General features: G+C 37.8%; 2 protein-coding genes across 2 annotated transcripts; both read left to right on the top strand.

The window, feature by feature from the left end:
- The first annotated feature begins 7,593 nt into the window (after nucleotides 1-7,593).
- Nucleotides 7,594-10,388, top strand: LOC132645722 (large ribosomal subunit protein eL28z-like). Its single transcript, XM_060362883.1, has 4 exons — nucleotides 7,594-7,751; nucleotides 7,831-7,994; nucleotides 9,289-9,452; nucleotides 10,076-10,388. Exons 2-4 carry the CDS (start codon nucleotides 7,847-7,849, stop codon nucleotides 10,193-10,195), a joined length of 432 nt encoding a protein of 143 aa, XP_060218866.1. The 5' UTR covers nucleotides 7,594-7,751; nucleotides 7,831-7,846; the 3' UTR covers nucleotides 10,196-10,388.
- A 1,536-nt stretch (nucleotides 10,389-11,924) lies between these two features.
- On the top strand, nucleotides 11,925-14,278 carry LOC132645715 (ESCRT-related protein CHMP1B). Its single transcript, XM_060362871.1, has 2 exons — nucleotides 11,925-12,352; nucleotides 13,737-14,278. Exons 1-2 carry the CDS (start codon nucleotides 12,098-12,100, stop codon nucleotides 14,091-14,093), a joined length of 612 nt encoding a protein of 203 aa, XP_060218854.1. The 5' UTR covers nucleotides 11,925-12,097; the 3' UTR covers nucleotides 14,094-14,278.
- Nucleotides 14,279-24,338: the final 10,060 nt, after the last annotated feature.

The raw sequence follows: 24,338 nt of genomic DNA, 5'->3' as shown, positions 1-24,338 counted from the left end.
ATTAGATTTACGAAATATGATAATTGGTATATGAATAGAAGAAAATGCGAGTTAGTGCAATGTCTTAATAAATATTTGAAACAAACTAAACGATGAGGTATTAATTGACTTTGCGTTTTTTAGAAGTATAAACGAAATTATGTTTTTATTAATTCGGCTAGAAGTATGTATAATTTAGATAACCTTAAAGGTGTTTACAAAATATTCTTTAATTGCTATTTGCATGTTAGTGGCGTTTAAAATTTTCAAGATAATAAGAGTAGAACATGATTCCTTTAACTCAAAAATAGGAATTTAAGCTATTGAAAAAATAATTATTCTAAAAATAAGTATTATAGATATTATAAAATAACGTTAATATAAAAGAAAGAAAATGAGACTTATGGAATTGATTATCAGTTTTTTTTTATATTTAACTACCCATTGCACTAATCTAACCCACTAGTTTACTAAGGTTCGCCTAATCTACACAAATAAAACAAGTAAAATGTTAATCAGGTAATTATAAATTAAATGCACATAAAAAAAAAAGTAAAATGATTTAAATGGGCTCAGGCCCATTTTCGTGTTGTTGTTGTTTGCTATTGGGCCACTGCTGGGCTGAAGCCCAGCAGATTTATGCGCTGCTGCGGATCTGTTTGCTGCTGTTGGGCCTCGGCCCAGCGGAGATTTTATGCATTGTTGCGGATGGGCTGGACATGAAGGAAACTCGATAATATGCGTTGGGATTTCGGCCTAACGCTAAATGCGGAAGGAGGTGAGTCCCCTCAAACCCGGATACAACGTTCATGCATAAAAAAACGAGAGAAAAGGATTAGTACGTAACCAATAAATACGACTAAACATGTATAATGTAAATTCAAAGAAGACAAGTGGATTATGTATATACTATGTATATTTGAGTATATTCAGTGTATAAACATTCATAAGGATACTTAGAAGGTTAATATTGGAAAAAACTTTTGCCCTCGTCTTCCCGATGTTGCACAAGTTCCAAGGGATTTCATGAATCTCAGGGAGGGTTCAAGCTTAATCCATAATGACCCACTAATCTCCCCCTAAACGTATTAGCTAAGATATACTGGTCATATACAGTATATACGTGATCACACAGTGTACTTGCAATGGAAAACCATACATGGAGGGGACACAATATGCAGTATCCTAGCTAACAGACATGAGCATTTGGAGCAATAAGTGTAAACCAAACAGACAGCAAGCATAGAATTTGATCATGTGAACAGGCCTTCGGCATTTTCCTTTTTAACATATTAGCTAGACATAGTAATCTCAACATTCTTACAAATCCCAGCAAACATCATACTAAGGCATGTACCCATCTAAATCTAGGATCTTCTTAAGTGAGCCTAATCAGGTTTACATTTAATAAGAAATGATCACATAGCATATAATTGGAAAGTTTTTGTCAACAAGGGACTTCAAACATCGTTACAAGACTCAATAGAGCATTGGTACAGGTTCACAGATGTTGAAGTTAAATCTAAAATCCTTTTGATCCCTTTAAAACACATTTTTAGACTTGTGATACACGACAAACCAAATGACACAAACCTCATATTTGGAACAGAATTCATTAAGTGAGCATACAGATGGTCTGGTTCCTCTATTAAGTCAAGTAACTGTCATTTCTAGCTTCAATGGATACTATTTCAAGTCCAGCAGACATAAGGGTTCCATTTTACCACCAATAACACATTTTGAGAACAATACTTGACTCAAGGAACACACCACAGGGGAATCATTCTTGTAAGTCAAATACATAGGTCACAAATGACTCTAAACTTAATTTAAACAGGTACAGGTATATCTCAAGCAGTCAAGATCAATTCACATGCTAGTTAAAACCAGACAAAGCGTTGAGTACACTAATTAGTAAGATATAACAGCATCTAAACATTTAAGGATCCTAATTGACCCAAATAACTCTAGAACAGGGACACAAACTTGTAAATATATAAGAAGGGGCTCAAATCTAGTTACCAGTTTCAATTTACTCCAAACATGAAAGAAATCAACAAAGACAAAAGCGTTATCTGAATGTGAGGCTGCTTCCAAAGAACAACAATAAACATGAAGCTAATCTAACATGCTCGACCAACAACCAATTTAGGTCTAATATAGCAAACTGCGACAGGTAATAGGCTAGGAATTATATGAACAACATATCAAACTGGACGATATTAATATCAATAAGTAACTAACCCTAAAAAAAACCAGTAGCTAAAATACTTGCTCATGCTGGACTACTAACATTCATAAGTCCATTAATGACAATAACTAGTGTCTGTCAATCGTACCTAAATCGTTGCTAACAGAAGATAACTAGAAATAACAATTAATGCTCATTAATTATGCTTAAAACTATTATTAACTGGAAATTAAATCAAACAGCAGCCAAACATACAACAACTACGGCATGACAGAAAATTAACAATTAAGACTAAAACAGGAGGAGAAACAACTAAAGGAAGATTTATCGACCTTTTTCTGGTGCAACGAAGTGGGGCACGGGGTTTCCAGTCAACCTCGAAGATTATCGAATCCGAACTTGCGAGGCTCGGATTTGCAACAACAACAGAGCAGATGAAATAAACAAAAAATATATGATTTAAATATTTCGATTCGATATTTTGAATTATCACAAACACTGGAAAAACTAATATTTGAGGGAATTTTGGGTGGCTCAAGAACTTGTATTTTCAGGAGAGACTTTCGATTAAAAAAAAAAGCTTCGATTCTTGAGGGAGTTTTCTGAATCAAAAGGGTCCTGTTCTTTTGGGGGTTTCACCGATTCGAAAGCTTCAGTTTTTGAGGGGATTTTCTGAGTCAAAAGATCCTCTCAGGTTCTAGGGGTAATTTCACGAATCGAAAAAGACCTCCTCTTCTGAGACGATTCAACCCCATTTTATAGGGTTTTTGGGTTGAAAAGAAAATGATAAAGGGAATCGAGGGAGAAGAGGAGCGGGGAACAGAGGCGTGGGAGATGACAGTGGGCGTGGGGGAACAGGGCATAGTGGAGGCGGCAGAGGGGAGTGGGGTGTCAGAAAGGTAACGTGGGAGAGAGAAGCAGTGGGGTGGCGATGGGGGTAGCAGTGGAGAAGAGAGAGGAGGGAAAAGGAGAAGAGAAGGGAGAGAAAGGAGCAGGGGCGGCGGACGAAGTGGAAGAAGAAATGAGGGGAACCCTTTTTAGGGTTTCCCTTATTTTGATGAAAATATATCGGACCCGGTCCATTTGTGGACCGGGTCAATTTTAGACTGGGTTCTAAAAGGATGGACTAGTGAATTAAAACATGTACTGGTCTAAAAAATTGAGATAAAAACATGGTCTAGTCCGAAAAATATTAGGAGTTAATCGAACTTTGATTTGGGGTCCGGTAAGTCAAAAATACGGACTGAGTGCAAGAAATAGTTTGGCTTCTAAATTTGAATAAGAGACACATTTAATTTTTTTTTGGAAAAAAAGTTTTGATATTATTTTTGGCTTTTTGCACCCCCACGCAAACCCCGCACCCACCCCCCCCCCCCCCCCCACAAAAGAATTATTTTTTTTTAAAAAAAAAGTTTTGAATTTTTTTTTGCACCCCACCCTACCCTACACCCCACCCCGCACCCCCACCCACCCCACACCCTATACCCCCCCCCCCCCATTTTTTTTTTTTAAGTTTTTGACATTTGTTTTGATTTTTTGCACCCTACCCCACCCCCCCGCACCCCTACCGCCCCCCCCCCCCCCGAAAAACTTTTTGAGAAAAAAGTTTTGACATTTTTTTTGGTTTTTTGCACCCCCCAACCCCCACCCCACCCCGCACCCTACCTCCCCACGCCACCCGGCACCCTACCCCCCCACCCAAAAAAATATTTTTTTTGAAAAAAATGTTTTGACATTTGTTTTGGTTTTTTGCACCCTGCACCCTACCCCCACTTCCCGCAAAAAAAATTAATATTTTTGAAAAAAAAGTTTTGACATTTTTTTTGTTTTTTTGCACCCCCAACCCCCACCCTACCCCCCACCCAACCCCGCGCCCTACACCCCCTCCCACAATTTTTTTTTTTTTTTGAAAAAAAGTTTTGACAATTGTTTTGATTTTTTGCACCCCTCTCCCCCTCCAAAAAAAAATTGAAAAAAAGTTGAAAATTATAAAAATTGAATGTTTGCATGGTTAAAAATTAAAACTTTTGGAGGGGGTGATGGGGTATTGGGGGGTGGGGTGGGTGGTGAAAAGATTTTTTTTGGTGTAGGGGGTGTCTGGGGGTGTTTACCCGCAAAAGACAATAAAAAACTTCAAAAACAAATGTTGGGGTTGGGGGGGTGTGTTGGTGTGGTATGGGTTCCACGCAAGGGGGGAGGGGGTGATGGGGCATGTGGTAGTGTAAAAAATTCAGAAAAGAAATTAAAAACTTCAAAAAAAATGTTGGGGGGGTAGGTGGGTGGGGAGAGGGTGGTGTATGGGTTACGGGAGTGGTTGGGGGTGGGGGTGCAAAAAACAAAAAAAAAATTGAGAGGGGGTGGGGGGTAGGGGTGGGTGGGTGGGAGTGGGGTGTGGGGTATGGGGTTGGGTTGGAGTTGGTGAGGGTTGGGGGTGGGGGTGCAAAACACAAAACAAAAAAATCAAAAGAATTTTTTTTTTGAGGGGGTGGGGGGGTGGGGGCATAGGTGGGTGGGGGTATGGTTTGGTGAGGCTTGGATGAGTATTTTCGGGAAAACGTTTTCTATCAACCAAACGAACATGAGAAAATAAGTAAGAAATTCACTTATTTTTCACCACCCAAACGAACATGAGAAAATAAGTGGAAATTCACTTATTTTCTAGGAAAACATTTTCCTCCGTACCGAACACACCCTTAAGGAAGAATAATATGTAATTAATTTAGACTACGTTTTCCTGAAAATAAGGAGACAAAAAAACGTGTTTTATAGATGTATCATGTATGTATGTGTTTTTTTGTTTGTTCTTGTTTTTGTTTTTATTTTTTATATTTAATTATTTTTAGATTTAAATTGAAAAACAATAACTAATAACTAATTATTAACTAATTAACTATTTTTTTGTCCTAAAACTATCACGTGTCATTATCCTATGTTGCCAATTATCAAAATCCTAAGGCAAACTATCCTCTTTTTAATAAAAATAAAAATAATAAATATATAGATTTCAATTTCCTATTTTTATCTAATACGAGATTTATCTAAAGTGTAATACGTATTCCTTTTTTGGAAGTACGCCAACCCAGAAGCTTGTCAATCAATCTCTTTAACCAAACTTTTATTGGTCGCCCAAGTACATAATACTTATTGTACGCTTTGGCTAAAAAAAACTTAAGAATCTCTCTCAGGCTACACCAACGAACTAAAAGTGTGTGTATTATAACATGAAGTTGTGTAATTTCTTATGTAGTACTATTTCTCTCTCTCCATATTTGATGTAGGATTTGTTGGGAAAAGCACAAAATAAAACCAGTACAATAATAAATAATATTTTTTATTTAGCAAACTAATACTACTGAAAATATACTTGGAAAAATAAATATTACTATGATAATATATTTTGTAAATATGACTTGAGTCGTGCTAGGCACTGTCCTAAGAAACTATTTCAGTAATGTGAAATGTTTCTCCAGGATTAAACAAGTCCTTCTCTAAATTTAATTAGAGGATACAGGAATCAGCAAAATTAAATAATACCAACAAGTTTCAATGAAAACAAACAAAAGATCTATATATGAAAAGAGTAATAGTGGTTAAAGAACTTTTTATAAAAAAGGACACGAGAGAATTAAAGTGGAGCACGAGATTAACTCTTAGTTGTTGGATAATTATTGTGAAAACTCCTAAGCCAATTTATAGTAGTAAGGTGGTGGAGTACTTGGCAAACAAGTATACTTGCCATCCAAGTACACGTACTTGGTAAACAAGTATCTTGCCAACCAAGTATTAATCTTGGCCAATAAGTAAATTGCCATTTCTCCAAGTAATACCAATATATAAATTATAAAATATTTAAAATTCTTTAAAATATCACTACAGGATTTGCATGAAGTAACATATATATGCACAATCTCTTTGGAAGCTTGTCTGCCTAGAAATAAGTTATTCTCCTTCACACATAAAGGACAATTACGAGTTGAAGTGCAGTTTACAAGTTTGCATAACGATTAGAGTCCCGTAAAATTCATAAGTATAAGATTAGAGTTTACTCAATGGGTGTAACCAAAAGTAAAACTTCAAATCACAATTTATGAGTTTCAATCAAAATAACCTTTATAAAAGATAATCATGAGAGGAATTCTCTCATGCCCATATATAATTTTAATAAAAGAAATGATCCTATGAAGATAATCTATATTATGTTTTATCGACAAATCTTCTATGTTATTTTTTACTGATCTTTTATGAAAAAAGAGTTACGCTAAAATAATATTTGTAATGAAACTACAATGTTAAAACTCGCACCTTATAATGACTTGTGCTTAATCGGGATTTTTCTATTTCCTGTATAATTTGTATGAAGGAAAATTTAGTTTTTTGATTCATTACAAATTTTATTTTAATTATACAATCTTTTTACGAGAAATTTGTAAAAAATAACATATAAGATTTGTAAATAGAATACAAGAAATTCTTATAAAGTTAATTTCCTACTTTCAAATTGTAAGTGAGTAGAGATGATAATTTCCTCAACGGAGAAAAAATAAAAAGAAATCTAGAGAGAGGGCAGTTCCGGTAATATACTGTTTAATTCTCACTTCGAGAGAATGATTTTTAAGGGTAAAAATCATTTTAGTCCTCTAACTTTACTTTGAAAATCAAAGACCTCCCCCAACATTGAACAATCGACATTTTCATTCCATTATCTCAACTTCCGTACATTGACAGGTAACTTTGTATTATTTGATTTCCATCAGGTAAAAGGAAATTTCACTTATATTTTTAATTAATTAGTTAGTACCCTAATTAATAATATATAAATTTTCCATAATTTTCTCCGTTAATTAATTCTAACACTTTCTGCCGTCTTCAATTTTTCTTCATAACCTAAGTAGTTCTTCATATTTCCAGAGCACCTTTCAAACCCCGAAGGTTACAAGGGTTTGAAAGGTTCTCCGAAAATATGAAGAATTGCTCTGGCTATGGAGAAAAATTGAAGACGCCAGAAAGCGTTAGAATTAATTGACGAAGGAAACTGTAAAACATTTATATATTAATAATTAGGGTACTCACTAATTAATAAAAAAAATATAAGTGAAATTTCCTTTTACCCCTTTGATGATCGGTCAAATAATATAAAGTTATCAATGGCCGGAGAAGTTGAGATAAGAGGATGAAAATGTTAATTGTTCAATGTTGGGGGAGATTTTTAATTTTTAAAGTAAAGTTGGAGGACTAAAATAATTTTTACCCGATTTTTAATGAATGGAAAAGGTGATCATTTTAGTCGTTCATATACAATACATAACTGAAAAAATTCTTATTGTTAAGGATAATTTCAGTTACAGTTACGTTGTATATATGAAGAACTAAAATGGTCTATCTTTTTATACATTAATGACTGTTTGGGTTCCATGATATTACCTAAAGGACTAAAATAGTCCAATCCCCATCCATTAAGGACCATTTTGATCATTTTCTCTTCCAACTTCCCCGTAGGGTTTACAGCCATCATTCTTTTAAGTCCCATTGCATCTTCGCCGACCCTCGAATCGACGCTCTACAGACCCTTTTGCTTCTCTCGGTAAGTCCCAACATCGATTAATAACTATACATATTAATAGATGTGATTTGTTACACTTACTTTGTGACTGAATTAACAGGGTAGGTGTTGTGGAAATGACAACAGTTCCAGGGCAACTAGTTTGGGAGATTGTCAAGAAAAACAACTCTTTTTTGGTTAAGGAGTTTGGTAATGGTACCGCTGGTGTTGTCTTTAGCAAAGAGCCTAATAGTCTTTACAATCTTCACTCTTACAAGCATTCTGGTTAGCCTTCTAAACATGTTCCTCTACTTTTGTTGATTTAACAAATTTGGTTTTTGTTACTAATGATGGTACTTTGAGCTTCTAGAGTAGTGCATTGTGAAATGTTTTAGATGTGGGTTTTATGTTTTATTTGCTAGAACTCTGTGTTCGAGCTAAAACTGGTAGCTGTTTTGTGGAATGCATTTTTTTTCTTCTGTGTAATATAATGTGAATCATTTGCCGTGACTTTTAGAAACTTGCACTTAATTTGATTCTGTAAATATGTACGTTCAAATTATATAATGTACTTCAGCTGTTTTTCTGTATTCCAGTAGTATGTTTTATGAGGGAAAGCCATGGCGAAATGGTTGATAAGAAATGGACCTTGGGCTTATCTCAATACCAAAAGCGAGGTAGCTCATGAGGTGGGTATTGCTCAACATAGTATTTAAGAAATGGACCTTAAATTGCTCAACCTAATATTTAAGAAAAGCTAGCTTATCAAGAATTGCTCAAGCTGTGGTACAATGATTGATAAAAAATGGACCTTGGGCCTATCTCAATCACAAAGCTAGCTCATGAGGTGAGGATTGTCAACCTAATATTTAATAACTCAACACCCCCGCAACACAACTTGGTTTGGAAGATATGACACTAAAAGTTGTAAAGCTGATCGTCTTTCATAACGAGCCATTGAAGCAACGGATCGTGCTATAATAGGGCACTTTCATCGTGCGTGGACAATTTCGCAAAATGGTAAGATATGGCGCCTAGGGCTGGACTTCTTGATCGTGAACAATATAACATGGGGTCAAACATTATGTAAACAAAAAATTGGGATGCGTCTCGCTCTGCTACCATGATAAGAAAATTAACTATGGGCCCAGCTCAACTCTAAAAGCTAGCGCATGAGGGGAGGATTACTTAAGACGTTGTAAGGAGCCTAGTATTTAATCCCATGACTGGTGTGAGAACCTCAAAAATGGTAGAGTATCTTTTGTGGTGACCCATTAGTCACGGGTTCGAGCCTTTAAGGCTAGTTCCAAAAATATAAGGGGAAGGCTATGTATAGTATTTGTCCACTCTCACCCTACCCCACTTACCCATACTAAGCGGAGAACACCTGGCATGTGGGATAAGCCTGTTATAGTATGTCGTATGGAATCATTCTTACATGAAAGAATAACTTTAGTTTTTACTAGTCACTGAACGAAAGATTGCACTGCTGAATGAGTTAGATTTCTAGTTTTAGTGTTTTAGTTTTCCATTGCTCACATTCAGCGTTAGTTAAACTGCTGCTGTTTTGACTTTGCAGGCCTAGCAAACAAGAAGACTGTGACTATCCAGCCTGGGGGCAAAGATCAATCAGTGTTGCTTGCTACTTCAAAGACCAAGAAACAGAACAAGCCTTCAAGTTTGCTGAATAAATCTGTAATGAAGAAGGAGTTCCGACACATGGCCAAGGCTGTATCAAACCAGGTGATTATCCTTGTTGACCAGTAGAATCTGCATATTTACTCGCATTTGTTCGTTTTAAGCTGCATTTTAGTTACTTATATTGATCGAGGGTTAGGTGTTTCTCTCTCTGCTAGTTTCAAAAGGCTTGGGCTATGTCATAGAATTTGATGTATGACATTGTTATTTTGGATGAATAGGAGTTGTAAACCCAATTAAAAAATTCAGATCCTAGAGAGATGGCAATTGGAGTGATCTGAGCATTGTAACATGTCTGGTTACTGAGTACTGTTTACTTTTGGTATTGCAAATTCAATCCTTTTGCTATCTGATGAATGTGCAGTTGCCCTTATTGTTTGATTTAATTATAGACGGTTCCTTTCATTTTTGCCACATTTTTTCTTAAGGAATTTTCTCATGATTCTGTCAATTTGCACGATTTCCTTGGTAGACAGCTGTCTCAATATTAGTTTTGCTTGCATATTACATGAGGACTATATTTGTCGGAATTAGGCTTGTACTCGAAAGTCCTTTGTAGCATTAGTATCTTTTGTTAGGTAATCTGATTTATTTTCCGCGGTTCTTCTTTGTCCTCGCTCTCTCCATTGTGACAATCTTGAATTTGCGCAAAACTTTATGTGATACAGGTAGCAGATAACTATTACAGGCCAGATTTGAAAAGGGCATCGCTTGCAAGGTTGAGTGCTGTGAACAAGAGTCTCAGGGTTGCAAAATCTGGTGTCAAGAAGAGGAACAGGCAGGCCTAGGGTCCCATTTTAGGAATGTTATGTTGTATGAGCTGCAATTGATTTTTTTCCAATGTCCTAGAGTACCTGAGTTTTGCTATTTGAGTTCATATTTAGAGTTTCTTGAAGTAGCTATTTCAATGGAGATCTTCTAGATTTTTGGGCTAAATTATACGTTCAATTTGAGAATTTATAAAGACAGTTGTTTGAAACCTGTGCTTTTGCGTGGAGCCATCATTTCTTACACGTAATCCGTAATCGTAGTCAATTTATTTTATTCATTAGTTTTCTAAGATGTGCTAGAAGTGATTAATTGCTTAATTCCAAATGTTACTGCTTCTGAAAACGTTAGTAATAAATTTATGATGTTACTGCAACCACTAACACAGAAGTACACAAGTTTCTAGTATGATAATTTACAAGTTTCTACTTTCTAGTATGATAATTTTTGCTTTTGTATCTTCGGGTTATGATAGACACGTAAGATATTCTTATGGTTTGTTTCTACGGTTGAATCTGATTAGTGGACTTACGTGGACTTGGTCCTTGTTTGTTAGCTGTCTTTTTTCACTATTAAGGAAATGGTACCGGGTTATTGACAATGAATTACTGTTTTCCCATCTTTTTATCAAGTGAAAAATTTCACCGCCAAATTGTACCCCCAACCCCAACTCCATGTAATGAACAACCATCCTAAATGATAACTGAACTACAGAAAGCATATGACATTCGTTTTTGTCAAAGCATATCATGATTTGGAATTCCAAATTCAATTTTTTGGAGAATTTGGGATTTGAAATCATGATATGAAGTTGAAGTTGAAATTTTGTGCAAGTTTCATAAACAAACGCCAATTTAAAATCAAAATATGAAATCATGATTTCAATCGCATGACCAAACACCTACTAGAAGAAATTTTTCACAGATAGCTGACTGTGGCTGGCACGTTGCTACTGAACTAGGCAATGGCAATGTGATTACCGTGGAGAATATAAGAGGACTACAGAATGACAAAAACGAATCAGATGGGATCACTTTGTCATTCTGTAGTCCTCTTATGTTCTCCACAGTAATCACATTGGCATTGCCTAGTTCAGTAGCAAAGTGTCAACCACAGTCAGCTATCGGAGAACAAAATTCTTTTAGTATATGAAATTATGAATACCCCATGAATTTTGCGATAATTTGCCTGTTCAGTGCAACTCTTTGACAAAAACGAATCTGATATGCTGTCATTCAGGATGGTGGTTCATTACATGGACTTGGGGGAGCCAAAATTTTACAGTGAAATTTCTCATCAGGTTTAGGGTGTGTGTTTGAGTGTTTGACAGGTACTATTGAACCAAAAAAATTACTCCCTCCATCTCAATTTAAGTGTTTTAATTTGCTTGACACGAAGTTTAAAAAACAAATAAAGACTTTTGTTTCATGTGAGATGCGTAAAGCAACAAAAAGTGCTTTGAATCTTGTGATTTTAAACTTGTTAGGTAGGATGTTTGAATTATCAACTTACTAAATATAGAAAGAGACACTCTTTTTGGGACAAATTAAAAAAGAAAGTAAGACACTTAAAGTAGAATAAAAAAATAATTAAAGATATTTTTAAATTAATAAGTGAATGAAGGGTATTTGTAAGCTATTTTCAGGCCTTTTTCCATATTATTAAAATTATCATTGAGGAGGACCAAAAGTTGAAGCAAAGAATAAGTAACAAAAAAGTAAAGAGAAACCGAACAATTTGTGGGCCCATGATGGATATTCGTAATGGGAGATCAACGGTTGCATTTGTTACTTCCCCTACAAGGTGAGTAGCACATCAAAAATCAACAAAGAAAGAAATTTACAAACCCTAACTTCACAAATTGAAAAGGCGATTCATCATCCCCAAATCGAAGGGGACTCAAATCACGAGATCATTTCAAAATGGGAAACGCAGAGAAATTAATGAATCAGATAATGGAGTTGAAGTTCACATCAAAAAGCCTTCAACGCCAAGCTCGAAAATGCGAGAAGGATGAAAAGGCTGAGAAACTCAAAGTCAAGAAAGCAATCGAGAAAGGAAACATGGATGGCGCTAGAATTTATGCAGAAAACGCTATCCGTAAACGTAGCGAACAGATGAATTATCTCCGTCTTTCCTCTCGCCTTGACGCCGTTGTAGCTCGTCTAGATACTCAGGTAAACATCTATCCAATATATAGGCTTTCCTGCACCTAGTTTAAGAAATTACTAGATCGTAAATTTTAGACATAATGGTCAACAACACAACTTAACTATCATTGTGAGTTTTCTACTTGAACTATCACTACTATCAGGTGTGCGAATTTTCTACCTGAACTATTACAAACTGAACACGCCTCAACTATTTGTTGTTCCCTTTTCCTACTTTGAGCTATCACCATCCTTCAGGTAGGAAAAGTGAAACAATTGATAGTTGAGGCGTGCTTTTGATAAATAGTTGGTGATAGTAAACTCGCACACATGATAGTTCAGCTAGGAAACTCACAAGAAAGTGACGTAGTTCAGTTTTGTTTTTGCTCCTGGACTACATATGTAATATAGTGAAGAGTTAATGGTCAAAAACACACCTAAACTCTTTATTTTTTTATCCTCCTTTTTGGTTAGGAATACAGGACTTTTAGCTATAGGCTCTAGTCCCATCTCAATGATCATGTATCAAGTTTGGTGTGCCAAACTCAAGCTGTATATTTTTGCTCATCAATGATCAATGGAGGAAGAGTTTAAATGAAAAAAAAGGGGAAAAAACTCTTTTTTGTTTTGCAAATGTCATACCTTACCTATTGATTGTTCTCTTTACCTACCTAAACTATCACTCCTTTTTTTTAAACACAACTGAACCGAGTTAGGCAAATATTTGAAAAATCAGTTGACGACAGGCGCGAGGAGGCCAACTCAGCATCCAGCATACAGGAAATAACTAGATCATAACTTAAACAAAAATAAAAAAAGGTGTAATTTGATCCTGGACTATATCTGTACTACTACAGTAGATTATCTGATATTCAGCCTAATATGGAGGTCGAGGATTAGGATAGAAGGTTAGTAGTTAGTTGAGTGCTGTTTGGCTTTACTGCGTGAGGGGGCCTTGGTGCACCGTACATGTTTCTCCTTGCATACCAGTAGCATTAGTACTAGTATTGTGGTTTCTTGTCATTCGATTTCTGTTATTACTTGTTGTTTCTTTACTTGGTTATCGCATTATTTTGCTGTTGTTACTTTCCTTTTTCTGAATGCCATGTAATGATTTCTCTATTATTTGCTATGCCTTTTTTACTTGTGTTTTTTTTTTCTTTTTTTTTTTAAGACTGCTTTGATATGTGTTACTTGCGTCAAGGGTCTTTCGGAAACAACCTCTCTACCTCCATGAGGTAGGGGTAAGGTCTGCGTACAGTCTACCCTCTGTGAGATTACACTAGGTGTGTTGTTTTTGTAGTAGTAAATTATGTGATACTTACTAGACTGTAAATTTAAAGAAATTTTATCGTGTAAAAATGTTACGATGTGTATTTACTGTGAAATTCTGATATGTCTGTGTATGCAGGCGAAGATGACAACGATCAGCAAGTCAATGTCCTCGATCGTCAAATCACTGGAATCTTCACTCAACACAGGGAATCTACAGAAGATGTCGGAGACGATGGATTCATTTGAGCGTCAATTTGTGAATATGGAGGTTCAAGCTGAGTTTATGGAGAGTTCTATGGCTGGAAGTACTTCCCTGTCGACTCCAGAGGACCAGGTTGGCAGCCTGATGCAGCAAGTGGCCGATGACTATGGACTTGAGGTGTCGGTGGGGCTTCCTCAACCAGCCGCTCATGCTATATCTTCTAAGAATGAGGAGAAAGTTAATGAGGATGATCTTTCCAGGCGTCTTGCTGAGCTCAAGGCGCGTGGGTAATTGAGAACTGAAGATTCTTCTGTTAATACAGAAGCTTTGGTATTGGTGTAACGTGATATAGTATGTGAAGTTTTTTCTGTTGCATGCTTAAAATTGAACAACTTTTATGTACATTTTACTCTCTTGTGATTGTGTAGTCAAGTTTCTTTACCAATTGAGCTTATGAAATCTGTATGTTTGTGTTATTAGACGATTCTCACCATTTTAAGCCCACTTATTTAGGTAGGGATTCACAAAATGAAGATATGGTTTTTTGGGGTGGGGGAAGAGGGTAAGAATTCTCCATTTGATTTATTATAAGCTTGAGTTTGTCATGTCAGCTAAATGTTAGTAGTAGTTTGAATGGTCATACCATTTTTTTGGCTCTACTGTCTGTGTGAAGTTGATAACATGGAAATTGAGTGATATTGTCGAATTTTAAGGACTGCTTTCATTTTTAGATGGAGGAAAAATCGTAGTTGATGAATCTGAGAATTATGAAGGACGGCCCTAAGTTTTTCATGGATAACTTTGGACTGTTGGCAAGTGACAACCTTTATATAAAGTTCTTTGAAAGTTGATATTGAATACAGCTTGAAAATGTTGCATCATGGTGGAGTGGCGGATTTAGTGTAGTATCATTTCACTAAAAATCAAATATTTTTGTTCATGTTATCATTTGCCTTATTTTGGTTGCATTTGCATGTCTGTGACAGAAAGGTAGATAACGTTTCTGTTACCATTCTCGAAAGAAAAGAATGGTAGATAACGTATTCAGGAAGGAGCATTGCATTTCCTTTGGCAACTGTAGAAAGTGGAGGATCTTTACTTTGACTCGATAATAAGTTACTAACTTTGTATCCTTTTAATTAATTTTCTTAGAGAGCCAACTTTATGCTATCATTCTTACTAGGACTATCAGGGATCTACTCCAATTATACTGTTGAGAATTTGTTTTTGAGAGATAGAAGTGGGTATTTTTTTTTTTTGGGGGGGGGGGGGGGGGGGGGGCGCACATGTCTGATATGTTCACAAAGTAACCAGGTCTATAGTGTCGTGCAAACAGATAGCTGATAAGTGAAGAATATTACTGGTGTTGGGTTAAAACAGCCAACTTTACATGCTGTTTGCAAGAATGCCCTTCTCAGCTCATGAGTCACCATGATTTGTTATACTCAGTGATAAACTGTACTTTTAACAGTTCAAGGATTGGCAAAGTAAAGAAATTATTGTGCAATTCTGCATAGTAGTGGCTGTAGAGTGGAGGCAAGTGAAAGATTTGGTATATTTGACTATAGATTTTAGACTGAGAAGGATTAGAGATGGCTTAGTAGAAGGCCTATTTGTTGGTATGCATTTTATGTACATTTTAAGAATGAAGTGACATGTGTACTTCTATATCTTATATGTTTATGTGTCTCATCATTGATAGCCTATTCCTCTGGCGTTGCATCCATTTAAGGCAGAGGTGTTTACAAGTAGATTTGGAGATGTGTTTGCTAAATTCTTCTTCAGGATAGTAGCTGATGCTTAATGTTCGATTTGAATTGATATTGGCTGATTTTGTTTATTACCTAACACCACCGACATTGTTGAGAATCTATGATGCTCTGCGATTATGAAGACATACAAGTTTATGGAGTCTAGCTTTTCTCATTTGGCCTTTGCTTTTGTAAAGGTAAACTGAACTGATTTCATAGTTGCAGAATGAAAGAAGGGATGAGGCTGTGGTTGGCTTTGGTGTTCGCCCTGTTGTAGATAAGACGTGCACTATACGTCTAAGTTTCTCTAATGCTGAACTTCTATTACATCCCTGAATGCTCAAAGTTGTGTGAAAGATGTGGGATTAAAAGTAGTTGATTATCGAGTTTGATACTCACATAAGGTGAGTGTTGTTTAATTAAATTTGTGTCATCCTTAAGGCTCTCTAAATCCAATGATTTGAACTTCTGAATTAGTTGTGGTGCTTAGGGATGATGACGACCGTTTACAAACTCTATATACCAAAGCAGCAGAGAGTATCTTCACTGGAAGTCTAATATGTATTGATTTTTCTGAATTCAATGGTCTATATTTCTTTGAAGTAGGTTCTTATGGAAACATGAGATTTTTTATACATTGCTAGGGGGATGCTCTGATCAGCTCGTCAATTTGCTTTTGTGGTTGTGCCCCATCTATAAATTTTGTTATTTGATTGCTGATATATACTTAGGTTCTTTAATCTTTCCTTTATGTAACTCTTCGAAAATCTTGTTGTGGAGGAGTTAGTAAAATGCCGCACCTACTTCAAGTAGTATATGCAGTTATGAGGCGTAGTCCGCGTACATTATATATCCCAACTGTGTACCAAGCTAAGTTACTCGGACTCTTTAAAAGCGTTGCCGCACCCGTGTCGGATCCTTCAAAAATACACTACTTTTGAACGATCCATCCCGCACCCGAGTAACATTTTAGGAGAGTCCGAGTAACCAAGTAAGTTGCTCCACCCTAAAGGCTATCATGCAACTGTTTGACTGCATTCTTTTGGACTGGAACAAATTGAGCAAATAAGTTGAGGAGGATATAGAGTACATAGCCAGAAAGCTGAAGAGAAATGTAAGACAACTAAGTAAGAACTTAAACTGGCTGATATTCGTCCCTTCAAATACCATTCTCTTATTTATACTCAAATGTCCAGTCCAAAAAGACGGGAAAACAAGGACCTGATTGGAATCCAAAACTCAACTCTTACTATATTTTAACTTGCCAAAATTATATGATCTGTGTCTCTTGGTGATAAACAAGTAAATTGCTGTAGATAACAAGAGGGATGAAGTGAAATGCAGACGATTGGTATGAGGAGTTTTAATACGTCGATTTTAGCAGAGGAACCAACAAGGGCTGTGGTGAACAGTGAATGAAAACCTATTCTTAATCAAAGGTCTTGTGTTCAAGCCTCCCCACAGTGGGATTTCCTGCGAAGTTGGTATCAAGGGCTCAACTAAATCCAACTTTTGTTAGGGAGTGCTTTAGCCCCACGGTGTAATTTCCCGGTGCAAATTGGGATTTAGTCAGACCCAATCTGAGAACCAGACACCGGCGGGAAAAAAAAAAAAAAGAAGGAAAGAAGCTGCAACGTGTAAGTGGGGTCCAATTACAAGAACCTTCATAGTGACTGAATTTTGCAATAACAGGACAATCTCAAAACCAGTTTATCAGGTTGTAAACCAGCAGGATATAAGGTATCCATTTTCTATTCGCATCAAAATTCACAAAAGCAGGATCATCTTTTGCCAACATATTTAGTGATATCACAATGTTTCAAGGTCAGTTCCAATTCCAGAATAATAAACTTCTTGTATCAAATCCTCATGTTTTCTTTTTCTATTTCGAACAACTGGGCGAGTTTGTCTAAACTCACCCCAAAAACCTGTTCCACCAAAAGAGTGCTTAGTGAAGGTAAATAACCAGGCAACACCAGCTCACAGTAAAAGAATGAAAAATCACTGACGAGAAATCAAAAAGAATTTTGCCCACAAGTATACTAGTATTACCAAAAGCAACATAAAAGCATCTTGCCTCTGATCATAATCCACAATTCCACATGCTGACAGATTGAACCATCTCAACAAAACAACTAACATTGACTGTATAAGAAGCACAGATGAACAAACTGCAAACTACGAAACTATACGGGAAAAAAGATGCATATCAAACAGAAAAAAGAACAACAGCATGAAGAGGTTGCTAACTGGAGGTAAAATAACTACTCATATTTTCTCATACTATGAGAGGAAGTTTCACCCTTAAAGAAGTACTTCTACATATGATAGCTCCGCTTTGCATAGTTACTCCAGACTCAACCAACACGGAAAAAATCAAGGAAACTTTATATTAATTACATTCATTTAATGAAGTTATTTGACTCAGAGGCTGCATTCTGGTGGAACTTGCAGCAAGATATCTGCATTTGTTAAAAAGTAATTTCTCAACTCTTGTAGCTCCATAAACGTAAAATTTTGCAATTTAACTTCCTTTAAGTTATGCCTCCAACATCTCCAAGGTAGAGATGCACAACAAGGTTTCTCATCTTCATCTGCGGCATCTCTGTATATAAACTACAAAACCAGGAAAATTAACCAGTAAGAATCATATATGCACAGAGGCGATAAACTGTTTTCATAACACCAATACAATAAGGTTTAAACTTTAAAACTCTTTGATATCAGCTCCTTCTCTATGTGCACCAGATGGGCAGCCGCTAGTAGAACCTGTAGCTATACTGGACAGGAGGATGATCAAGAAAAGAAACAAAGCAATGACTCAAATTCTCGTGCAATGGGCAAACTTATTACCAGAAGAAGCTACTTGGGAGGATTTTCAGTTCATACAATCACAGTTTCCAGATTTTAAGGCTAACTAAGTCTTGTCCTGCAGGAGTAGTTTGTTTGAAGGGGAATGGAATGTCACAATTGTGTAATTGTGATGAATTAAGTTTTAGGTATTAAATAAGTCATTTAAGTCCCCTAAGTCTAGCTATGTCTCTTTTAGTAGTTTGCTTAAGTTAGTTATTAAATAATTGCAGTATAGTCCTCAATTCAGTTATGAATGGGATCCAGTGTCAGCTGTATTTTCTTTATATCCGTTGTATTCTGTACTGAAAGGAATCAGTTAAAAAAATATTCAGCCAAATCTTCTCCTCTCTTTCTTCTCCCTTTCCTCTAACTTTCTGCAAATTGTAACAAGAGAATAATCTCCTCTTGTTACAATCTTCTGCCTTTGTCGAGTTGCTAGAATTTGATCCACAGTGTCTTTTGGCTCCGTGAAAATTTTATTACCAAAATCTAAGTAGGAGAGGGAAGTCCAAGCATTAGATAATATACTAGTTTTGGCAGCATCTTTAACAAGAAGGATGTTTAACCTTAAAACGTAGAACAATTAAATTTGTACGTGATGCCAAATATATGTGGCTAAATTCAATTCAAGATTAAATAGCGAGATATGTCAAGAAATGAACAAAGAAGTAGATCTAACCAAATGTTAAATACGTATGGTCTCGAGTATAGAAACCGAGGTCGATATCCTTTTGTTACAAGCTCTCACGAGGTATAATAAAAAATGAACTTAAGAACAGATGGGAACTGATTTAATAAGATTCTTATGATTGTTGATGTAAACTATTTCTCTCCTTGTTATTGCCAACCTCTTTCATGAATGATGACCTCCTCTTTATATAGTAGAGGAGTTTCAATCCTAGTACAATTTTAAATAAAGCAAGTAAATCTGGTGACAGCTGTATTGCCGAGATCGACGCCGAAATATCCGGGTGAGGACGGATATTTCGGTCTCCCACTAATGGCAGTTAATCGCCCTTCCTTTATCGCCTCATCCTGGCCCGGGCTCGAAGCCTCGTTCCCGGTGAGACGATCGTATTGTGACTGAGCATAACCATGACGACAGGAAACCGAGCGTGCCTGTGTCCTCGGTTTTACCCGTATACAGATAGTCCCCTCATTTCCCGAGGCACAGTTACTGACGACAGGGAATGGACCCTGAATAATTGAGCAGCCGCCTCAAATTATCCAGGACAGGATCTTTAAGTCAAATCTCACTCTGCCCGATGATTGGTCATTATTACCCAGCCGCCAAATCTTTTTGGGGAAGCCTCCTTGTATTAGAATTCTTGATACGCTACAAGATCTCTTAAATCTCTTTCTATATAAAGCCCATGTCTTCTTTCTTTTCCATGCATCTGCACTTCTTCAAATCTCACTTTGTTCCACCTCTAAACCTACTGATATTCCTGCATTGAGCCCATAATACTCTTCAGATCTTCAATCTTCTTGTTCCAGGGTGAGAATACCCTTTGTTAAGGAGGACCTTCCACGATCATGGCCTACGTACCGTTACTGACTCAGGGTGAAGATCAGCCTTCATTCATGCCATCGGCTGGAGCCGCTGGTTCTGATAGGGAGTTAGGATCTATTGCTGCTGGTATTTTCCCGTCGGGTTTTATTTATACGAATGACTGCAAGGTCCTTTACCATCTTGACCCGGTGAAAGATTTCGAGTCTTATGTCGGTGATAGCGCCATTACTACGGTCAGGGAAGATTGCCATCTAGGCGCGGAAGTCGACCTTCTCCCCGTTGGGGAGGGTGTGAAAATAAATCATCACGTTCCCGGTTACTCGTTGTCATACACATATCCCTTTGCCATAGGGTTCACCCTTCCTGTTTATAGAATAATCGAGGACTTCTGTTATCGATATCGAGTATGTATTGGGCAGATCGCCCCGCAAATTTGGAGGCTCGTGTTCTATATTGATAAGTTGGCCAATGCGGCCGGAGTCGCTTTTCCCTCGATCACTTGCTTCATTTATATATACCTCGGGTGATCCGAGAGGGACTTGTTCAGTTGATTCCCAGGGGAAGTCGAAGCCTAATCGACCCTGAAGACGATTATGATCGAGGATGGCTTAATCGGTTCGTGATGATACGCACGGTTCAATTTCACCGTCCATCGTCTGTTGATTTTCCCGAAGTGTGGAACCCTTCACCGAATCCAATCGAGCCCACGCTCGAAACTGCTATTTTTGAATGGGTGATTGCCCTTCTCCGGGCTTCTCGTAGCTTAGGCCGTTCTTGGAGAAGAATGGCACCCGAAGGGTGGAAAGGCAAGGACCATGGTAACTTCTTAATCTGAACGTTTCGATCCCTATTTCCCTACATTATATCTTAACTCAATACCTTTGGTTTCCAGGACTTCAGCCGAGGAGGGCTTCCAAAGGGAAATCGATAGCCGAGGACGTAGTTCGGGGAAGAAGAACACTCGCTCCATCGAGGCCACCTAGACGCAGGGAGGCCGGAAGTTTTCCCATTGTGCATTCGGGGGTTGGATCTCGAGTTCGAACTCGCCATATTATGGGGACTCATCGGGAGATCCCTTTGGGTGAAACTACACCAGTGATTGTGCTTGATGAGGAAGATTTACCGGAATTGGATACCCCCGGGTCGTCCACCTCTGGTGCAAGTCATGGGGACAGCTAATCGGTATCACCCGTCATTGCCGCATCCCGTGGATAGACTCGGAGATCTGATCCTCCGACTTGTTAGGTTGAGCAAGGGTGTGGCTGCTTTACTTTTGTTTTCCAATTACTGGTCGTAGAGTAGGGTTTCTTCTGCTTTTTCTGATGTACCGATGTATCCGGCACAGTCGGGATTTTATGAAATATAAAAAATCTTTAATGGAATCTTGCAAACTGGTTCTTATTGGACTTTATCGAGTATTCCATGTATAATGTTTGTACCCAAACTTTCATATATGCCTTTGTTGTATTCGATCAGTAATCATTTATTCCATAATCCGAAAGAACCCGACATGTTTTGCTACCGGTTCGAATTCTATAATCCATAATCATTTATTCCATAATCGAGCATCTTGTTATTAAACTCGGCCATGACCGTTCGAAACAACATCCTTTGCGAAATATTCGGAAGCTTTACTCGATCATGAAGGTGTTCGTACGAGGTTCCGATCTAGGTCTCTTCGGAAGGTCGATATGTTCAAGCACGATCTGTTGGTTGAGCGAACGCCCCGGTTCCTTCTCTCATACGCTTCCCATGATTAGATAGGATCAAGGTCACATCCATCACATCCGTCTGACATCGACACGTGTCGAAGCCCCGTTGGCTCTGAAAACAGTTGCGGAAGGTAAAGCGTCTCGGTCCCACTCTATAAAAGCAAGTTTTCCTTTTCTTTTTTCACTTTCCAACTTTTACCAAAGGGAATTTTTACCTTCGTGTGCTCTGAATACTTTGATCTTGATATCTTCAAACCTTCAAACCTCCATATCTTCATATCTTCTTCTTAATTTCCAGTTCAATCTTCAAACCTTCATTTTAGACCTTCTTATCTTCATACTTTCAAAATGATGAGCAAATCTTCAAAGGCTACGGCCTGACGAGCTCATCGAGTTGAGCCCTTGGGTGAAAGCCTGAACGGCCCAATCGTCAGTAACTGAAGGTAAGTCCATGCGCTCCATTTAAAATCGAGCCACAAACTCGCGGAGGGTCTCGTCATCTCGTTGCTTAACGTTGAATAAGTTCGATTTTTGAGTTTCGACCTTGATAGCCCCGGCATGGGCCTTAACGAAAGCATCAGCGAGTATGGAAAATGAATCAATCGTGTGCTCGGGCAAGTTATGATACCAAATCATAGCTCTCTTCGACAAAGTTTCCCCGAATTTCTTAAGTAGCACTAATTCCCTTTCGTCATCGGCGAGGTCGTTGCCCTTGATAGCGCACATTTACGCAGTCACATGCTCATTTGGGTCCGTTGTCCCATTGTACTTCGGGATATCGGGCATGCGAAATCTCTTGGGAATTTTCATCGGTGCCGCACTTGGCGGAAACGACATTTGAACAAACTTTTTCGAATCCGGTCCCTTCAACACTGGCGGAGCCCTCGGGATTTGATCGACCCTCGAATTGTAGTTCTCCACCTTCTTATTGTTCGCCTCTATCTTCTTTTCACCGGATTCGACCCGTTTGGTCAATTCTTCGAGCATTCTTATCAATGTACTTTGTCCGGGTGTTCCTCGTTACCCCGTGAGGCATGTCTTTCCTCCGTATCCTGGGTCTGTTCCGATGGGGCAACATCGAGTGCCTGACCCCGATTTTGCAATTGCGTTATGATCTCTTGCTGGGCCTGCAACTGAGCCATGGCCATGTCTAACTGGTTTTGGAGCTGTTGCAGCATGGCCCCGTTGTTCTCACCGGCCGGTACGTTGCCCACCGATGATCCGACTTGAACAGGATTAACGGGGAGCGCGTTGTTGTTTGGTACGTCCCCGTTATCATGGTCATGATGGCTTGGTTCCACTTGGAAGTTGACAGAATGGGAATACGACATTTCCGGTATACCTGAAATCAAACCCTAAAGAACAAGTGTAAAATATCGAGTGTGACCAGAATGTTGTATTGAACCGCCACTACTATCCAAGGCCCCACGGTGGGCGCCAAACTGTTTAACCTTAAAACGTAGAACAATTAAATTTGTACGTGATGCCAAAGATATGTGGCTAAATTCAATTCAAGATTAAATAGCGAGATATGTCAAGAAATGAACAAAGAAGCAGGTCTAATCACATGTTAAATACGTATGGCCTCGGGTATAGAAACCGAGCTCGATACCCTTTTGTTACAAGCTCTCACGAGGTATAATAAAAAATGAACTTAAGAACAGATGGGAACTGATTTAATAAGATTCTTATGATTGTTGATGTAAACTATTTCTCTCCTTGCTATTGCCAACCTCTTTCATGAATGATGACCTCCTCTTTATATAGTAGAGGAATTTCAACCCTAGTACAATTCTAAATAAAGCAAGTAAATCTGGTGACAGCTGTATTGCCGAGATCGACGCCGAAATATCCGGGTGAGGACGGATATTTCGGTCTCCCACTAATGGCAGTTATGCCCTTCCTTTATCGCCTCATCCTGGCCCGGGCTCGAAGCCTCGTTCCCGGTGAGACGGTCGTATTGTGACCGAGCATAACTATGACGACGGGAAACCGAGCGTTCCCGTGTCCTCGGTTTTACCCGTATACAAAGGAAAGACAAAATATGCTGCAAAATTGACTCTGGCAGCTTGGAAATTTGATCTGACCCTTTCATGGCTGCCAAAATATATTTTTCTATAACCTTTTAAAACATGGAAGTGCCTGCCACGGAATAAATAAAGAAAGACTACATATTTATATGAATGACACGCATCCTAAACCAAGTTATTAAGGGATTCGGAATTGTCAGAAAAAACCCCACAAGAAAAGGGAAAGTCAAGAGCAAGAGGAAGAAAAAGTCAAATACTATAAACTGAGACCAAACAACTCTGCTCCTAGGTTATATTCCTATGTCACCTAGCTTTTTTCGTTCCGGCTGGGATCTCTCATGGATTTCACCACGTCATAGAGGTGAAAAATCAAATTGTTCATAAACAAACGAAAAATGGCTTTTGTTCTTGTTGGAATAAATAATTCAACGTGGTAGAAAATCAAATTTGATTAGAATTTAATATTTTAATTCATGTCTAGTTAGAATTTATATAAGAATACGTTTTCATATTTTGAGCTAATGTAAGTTTTGTACCATAAAAGGATGCTATAAGCTATTTTCATTGCAAGAGAGACCGTTGAGATTACAGAGAGCAGAGATTTATGAGATTGTTAATGCAAAGTTCAAACGGTTAGCAGTGTCGGGATACCGTTACTTTTGGGGATTTTCAGTTTT

Source organism: Lycium barbarum, chromosome 1 (genome assembly GCF_019175385.1).
Source record: "Lycium barbarum isolate Lr01 chromosome 1, ASM1917538v2, whole genome shotgun sequence".
NCBI lineage: Eukaryota > Viridiplantae > Streptophyta > Magnoliopsida > Solanales > Solanaceae > Lycium > Lycium barbarum.
This window is presented reverse-complemented; position numbering and strand designations above follow the sequence as displayed.